The sequence below is a fragment of the Vicia villosa genome, unplaced genomic scaffold (genome assembly GCF_029867415.1).
Source record: "Vicia villosa cultivar HV-30 ecotype Madison, WI unplaced genomic scaffold, Vvil1.0 ctg.001278F_1_1, whole genome shotgun sequence".
Taxonomy (NCBI): domain Eukaryota; kingdom Viridiplantae; phylum Streptophyta; class Magnoliopsida; order Fabales; family Fabaceae; genus Vicia; species Vicia villosa.
In genome coordinates, this window is record NW_026705556.1 from 402386 (window position 1) to 409394 (window position 7009).

A 7009-nucleotide genomic window follows, 5' to 3' on the forward strand; every position below is an offset into this window, starting at 1 on the left:
TAGGTGTTGGAGCCATAATCACCCTCATTAATGGAGGAAATTTGGATTCCTTTCATAATGAGCAAACTGCCATAACTCCCTCCGTTTAGTTTTAAGGAATTATAACTTCCATAACGGCAAGATCTTCTTGTGTGAAGATGGCGGTTACGTTCGGCTTGGATGAAATGTTAAGGGTCTGTTTGTAACATTTACACGCCGACCTGCAGAGCCCGTCTATAACTGTAACACCCTAATTCATCACAATCAGGATGTCACATTTACTTCATAACACAAACAGTTGCTCATTATATTAACATATACATAACATGTATAAACGGATGAACCTTTCAAAACAATATAATTTCCAAGAGAAACAATTTTCAATCACGCAGCGGATTTCAACATATTCAATCTTAGAAATATTATGGCATCTTAATCCAACAAAATCAGCTTCAAGCTGTAAACATACTTCAATAAGCAATTAAAAATTCAACAAAGAAACAAATAGCACAACGATAGCGTTCATGCCCCCGAGTGTTACGTATCAGAGCGACATCACCGACTCGAACTATCACAACAACTAATTCTTCACTCACAGCGGATCACCTACATGTTACCAGTATAAAGGCGACGACCAACAAGAAAAGGGTGAGATATCTATCAATATAATAGAGATTATGATAAACAATATATTAGAGTTAGATCATATAAAACTACCACGCCGCGGTATTATCGTCGTAAATCACTTCACATCATTATATTCAACAAACAATTCACTTCACTATTCAAGTCACAACACCTCACAATTCAAGTCACGACACTTCACCTTAAATCACACTTATGAAATATAGAATGCGACACTAACATTGCACATGCATGTGGTACTTAAGGCTTTAGCCCCCATCTCTAATTGCCAATTAATAGAGGCATCAAACAGGCATAAGCCTTCGTCACTGTTTGCCAATCCAGACCATCACAAAAATGAAAATATATGTGACTTGATGAATGCAACTTCACATACACAATCACAACAAACTCGTCACGAGGCATACGCCTATATCATTGTTATTACCAATAAATAGAGGTAATTCATTGTCACAATAATTCCTGCACTTCGCAATATTAACAGAATAATAGCATCACATAATCACTGGCCATAGGCCTAGAACTTAGTATCAACACATCACAATAACAAGTCAACGACAACAAATCAATACAAATAATCCAACGGAAATTCACATATTTTCATCAAGTATTCAACACAACAATCCAACCAAACCAATCGTCACGCGTTACGTAATTATTCGGACAATTCTCGTTCTAAACCGGTTAATTCGTTTATCAGTTAAAATCACTAATACTCCTATTCGGTACTGTTTCGTCAATTCATATTATTAATACTAGTCCCTTTTATTAGAAGTCGTTTTTGCTACACAAATCTGTTACATGTCATTATTCCTACTGCCACTAAGTAATTCTGCTGTTAAACTAATTTTCTGCTATTGTTATACCACATCATGCCATTAACACTTACTCTTTCATTTATCACTACTGAGCTTTGTTAATTATCCTTACAATCATCAACATGCTATTACTACTAACCAACATTTCCTGATAAGATTTTAACTATGCTACCAATTAAGTCATGTACACACTCCGGCTATTGCTAATTCTACTCTGCTATTCATATAACTGTTGTTACTAAATTGATTAGGATGAAAGATTCATGGGGTTACGCTAATTAAAAGTTATTGGGGCACTTGCTAAAGAAATTCTAAGGGGAAAATAATAATAGCTACAGTACCACCACTAAAGAAATAGAAAGAAAAGTGTGGCCCCCGTCCCTGGTATAAGGGGCGCCCACCCCATACTAGGAGGCAAATGGGGCCCTCGCCACAAACAAGGGGCGCCCGCCCTGGGTCTTGTGCCCCTCGCTACATAATTTCCTCTTCCTTCAATTTTCCCTTATATCCTTCTATTCCGCTCATTCCCCGGTTAATTTCCAGAACCGATTCACAATTTCAGCAGCAATTCAATTACAATTTCATCAACAATTTAGTGATTCAATAATCAACATCAATCACATAATTATCAACCCAATTAAATTAGAGAAACAACATGCACTATTACAGAAATATGAAATAAACACAACCTCACTAACAAGAACGATTCCTCATCAATTTCAAGAATCACACAACAGAAAACACCAACACTCAGTGATAATTTTATCAACCCAAACCCCATATATTATCGATCATATTCCCAGATATAGAATTAGAACCCCACCCCTTACCTTGGATTGGAGACCGCCTGATGATTTCTGGTCGAATTTCTTAGCTTTCGGCCTTCGCATAATTATTTCATTTTACCTCTTCTGCAACTTCTCCTTTTTACTGCAACCTTTTCGTATCACCACCAAACCATTGTTTTCTTGTTTCTGATAGCAGCCCTTCCTGATACCTCTAATTTTCCTTCTTTTATTATAATTCCACTTAATCAATATAATAATACTATCTTTTACTTATTCTCATTGGGCCTATCCACACCCCCAATGATGCTACTATTCTAACCATTCAAAGTCCATAATAATAATAAAATTATTCTAATACTATTTCTCCAATTTAATCAGTCAATTATTCTCAACATCAAGGAATAAATTCCAAAATGATTTAATTAAATAATTAATCAAATATTCGGGCGTTACAGTAACCGGGTGGAGAACCCATACCCGAGTTGAGGGTCCACTCTAGCCTTGTGTCCTTTCCGGGCCGGGCTTAATGGTTCCTTCGGCTTTAGACTTTGTCCTGCTCTCGTCTCTTCCTCCAGGCGTCGACTTTGTTCTGCTCCCATCTCTTCCTTCAGACGCCAACTTGCCTGGCCGGCCCAAATATCTCAAATATGTATAAGCCCCGCAATCTAGAATTCCGTAGGAATGAATAGTTTGGTCCACCAAAAGTTGGTTTTGGGCCGTCCTGGCAAACCGGTAACCCTATTCATTTAACAGTTGAAGTTGAGTGGACTTATGTTAGTGTGTTTTCAAGACCATTGATGGGTTTGTCTTATCAACACGTGTATAGTAATGATGGTTTTTAATGGGAAATTTGTATTAGCCCCACATCTTTATTAATCTCTTAAACTTCAGTTTAGAGACCCCAAACGTTTCAAACTTTCGCTCCTCTGACCTCATCTTTCGGCTCAGTTGTTCCTCGAGTGAAGTTTTCCCAGAAGCATGTTTTTCTCATCATTTGGCGCTCGTTCTCCATGTAACCTCTTATTTTCAAGTCAATAAAAAGTTGTCTCGTTAAAGATTGAGTGGGTAGGTATATGTAGATATAAGTTCGAGTAAATAGAACAAAAATGAAACATGAAGAATAATAGTAAACTTTCCAATATTTAACTTTTGTATCAAACACAGTTACAAAAACTCATTTTTTTATGGTGATCACATCACATGAACATCAAATAGCATAAACATGCATCTTTGATTCCTCAAATGCTTTAATCATTTATATAGTTTACATATGCAACATGGCTACTTGCATATATACTCAACACTAGTACGTAATAATCACTACGTGGCTAAGAATTTCTGGACATTCTAATTTGACTAGAGGCAAATGCTATGCCTTCATTGTAATTTTCTCATGCATTTGTAACATTCAACTCTATTTCTTTCTCCAATTTGTTCTATGATGGTGGCTGGTTTTCTTCCGAAATGACAGAAATAGTATCAATTTCGGAATCATTTTTTGCAGTGATTGGCATTGATTTTGTCTCTCCTTCTATGGTTGATGATTCTGAATAGTCTTTGGCTTTTCCCCACACAACTGAATAAAGACCAAGTGCAATTATAACTGCTCCAATTATACTGCAATTCATTCAGAAATAATCTGTTAATATATGAAAATGAATTAGATAAATTAAGGAATTAGAAGTAGAAATAAACCTTCCAAGATATAGATTTTCTCCTAATATAAAGGATCCCAAAGCAGCAACAATGATCATGCAAAGAGGATTAAAGGCTGTTGCAAATACTGGGCCTCTACTTTGCATCACCACCCCTTGAACATAGTATGCAATTCCTGAACTAACTATTCCCTACAAAAATTATTATAAAACATACTAATTAATAAAACCAGTTGAATTGTCTGTTACTAGTTGATAGTTGAACAGAGATATCCAATTTTCGCAACTTCATATTTATTAACCGTTAAAATTTTGATCATCAGCGGATCAGCCCAAAAAAAAGAGTTGAATTTGTACAAACCGTGTAAAGAGGAGCATAGAGCCTATAATCCCAACCAATGGCCCAAGCACTTGAGTGACGCTCCGCCACTAGTGCCACCGCAGTTGCCTGTGCTCCTCCTACCAAACATATTAAAGTTGCCAATGATAACTCCGCCGGATATCTTTTTAACGTTATTGACTGCACAAAATTTATAATTTTTTTTACAAATAATCCATATATGTTACCAAATTTCATACTTTAAAAATAATTAAATCGTGCTTTTTGTTTTTTTTTGGTTTTACCTGCAAAATGTAGAAAGAAGATAATGCAACACAACCCATTAGTATATAAAGAGCTCCAGCAGTTTGGTGGTTATGTGATGATTCTTGGGTTCCATTTTGATGGTGAGTTGTGTTTTCAGAATGGAAAATGGTGAAGGCAGGTCCTTTGTAAATTGCCATTAGCATAGCGCCACCAAAGGTTACTAATGTTCTAATCACTTTGGCTTGACTTCGAATATCATTGCATTTAAGACGCTCCAACCTAAACAATTAGCCATCGATATTAATCAATCCATAATTTATATAGGTTGCATATTCTATTAGATAAGTTAAATAAGTTTTTTTTTTATGTTATAATTCAACAATAAAATAATTTCAAAAATGTTAAAAATTTAAAATAAAATAACATTTTAAAATTGAACAATTTATTTTTAATAAAAATATATATATATATCAAATACGAGTATGAATATAGTGAAGTGATTTATTTTTAATAAAAATACATATATCAAATACAAGTATGAATTAGGTGAGTGAAGTAACTTAACTGATCTGTGTTGATTAAATTAAATAGATATAAATTGTCGGACGATTTGGAAATCTCTGAATGATATAGTATTCTCGGATTCATAGGCGACGACAGTTCGACATGGAAGACATGAATATTCTTTTAACTTAGAAATGGTATATTGATAGATCTGTGAACAACTCTTATGTTTTCTCGACTTGTCTTGAGAACTTTGTCATGCTCTTGAGTTATTAGCGGTATGAGTGGCTTCGTATGAGTGGCTTCGGCGTCTCTCGAATGTGTTCTTGTTGTGTTTTGTAAGCTTTTGGTGTTGCTGCTGTCCTCGAGAGCTCTAGTTTATGCCTAGATTTTGGCTGCTGTTAATTGGTCTTTTATTGGCTTGTTCTATCCCTTTGATTTGATGTTGTTAGTGTTTATTTTGTCTATTTTTCCCCCGACTTGAGTTAGGTACCTCTTGAGTCATTCTTCAACCTTTTTGTTGTACTTTGGCCTTTTTTGTCTTCCTTTAATTATTTATAAATTCTATTTGCCTTTAAAAAATATAAATTGTTGATATATGGTTGAATTAATATTTGTTTATATTTATGCATAAATATAAATAAGTTATTAATATTTATAAATTAACAATTAATTTTTAAAATGCAAAAATATATAAATATAAATATTTAAAAATTCATACGAGTTTAAAAAACAATAATTTTTCTCAACCCCTAATTAAAAAATGGTACTATACTACCGTGTCGATTATCATTCACATGTCAATGAGAGTAAGGAATAAACATCTACGACTTATGAAAAAGAAAAATCATGTATTAAATATTTTTAAGTAGAATTTCAGGTGGTGTTGTTCCGTTAAGATAATTTAGTTGATAACTATACAAACACATCAGATATAAAAAACAGTTTGAACCCGCGACATTCGAAATCCAACCAAAGTGGTTATTAATGTCATTTTTATTAAAGTAAAATTGTATATAGATCAAATGAAATTGATTAATTATATATAATTAATTACCGGACTATGACTGCAAGCAGAAAGGTGATAGCTGGCACGGCATTCATAATAGCAGATGTGAATGAAGCTGAAGTATACTTCATCCCCAAGTAAGTGAAGCTTTGGTTGAAAAGTGGCCTGCTCATAATTAACAAGGTTATATATCATGATAGTTTTAACTCATTATCCTGAAAAAAACAACATAATTTTCAAAAAATGGGTATAAACTACAAATAATTAGTAAATGTGTTTGAATCTATATATGTATGGTTATAGATCATTACTCAAGAAATCCCAGCACCATTATCTGTAGGAAGACAGGAAGAGTCATCTTAGGCCTACTTTTCCTGAAAATAAATAACAACATTTTTTAGAAATATAATATAATGCCAAAATTGAATCACATATTGATCAAAAATATTCTTCTGTTGCTATATCTTTTGTTCTAAAAATAAAATGACAATAATCATAACAAACTCACACAATTGCGACTAATAAATTAAGATACCTTTCGATTAAGAAAGCGAAAGGGGCAAGAGCGACCACAGCCATGGCATTACGATAAACTATGAACACGAAGCGACTCATCCCATGGTTAAGAATATCCTTTCCAAAGATGTAATTACCAGCCATGCCAAATTGAAGGCCAATCATTAAAAGGTATGGCTTAGCATTAGTAAATAGATGGATTAATCTAATAATAATCTGATCTTTGGCACACATAGTGTACTGACTAATGAAGATCAAAGAGAGAATTTGAGTGAAGAACAATGCTTGGTGTAGTTTGTTATATGTGGATGGTGTTCCTTTTATATACACCAAAAGCAAAAGTATAAATCATATAACATATTTGAATTACACCTATGATTGTTGAGTTTATGTGAGTCTGCAATCCTTGTTGTGTGTTTGTGACTAAAAGAATGTCATTGTACCAGTTTATTATGAAGACTAACTGATCAGTGTATAACACCAAACTCACTGTCAATTGCTTGTTTACA

At 33.9% G+C, this 7009-nt stretch overlaps 1 protein-coding gene across 1 annotated transcript; it reads right to left on the reverse strand.

Moving 5' to 3' along the window:
* Nucleotides 1-3367: 3367 nt before the first annotated feature.
* LOC131634278 (WAT1-related protein At4g08290-like) lies at nucleotides 3368-7009 on the reverse strand. The gene is made up of 7 exons (XM_058904925.1): nucleotides 6520-7009; nucleotides 6296-6358; nucleotides 6033-6149; nucleotides 4510-4750; nucleotides 4247-4405; nucleotides 3926-4077; nucleotides 3368-3847 (listed from the first exon to the last, which is right to left on the reverse strand). The coding sequence occupies exons 1-7, from the start codon at nucleotides 6732-6734 to the stop codon at nucleotides 3667-3669; spliced, it is 1128 nt and encodes a 375-aa protein (XP_058760908.1). The 5' UTR covers nucleotides 6735-7009; the 3' UTR covers nucleotides 3368-3666.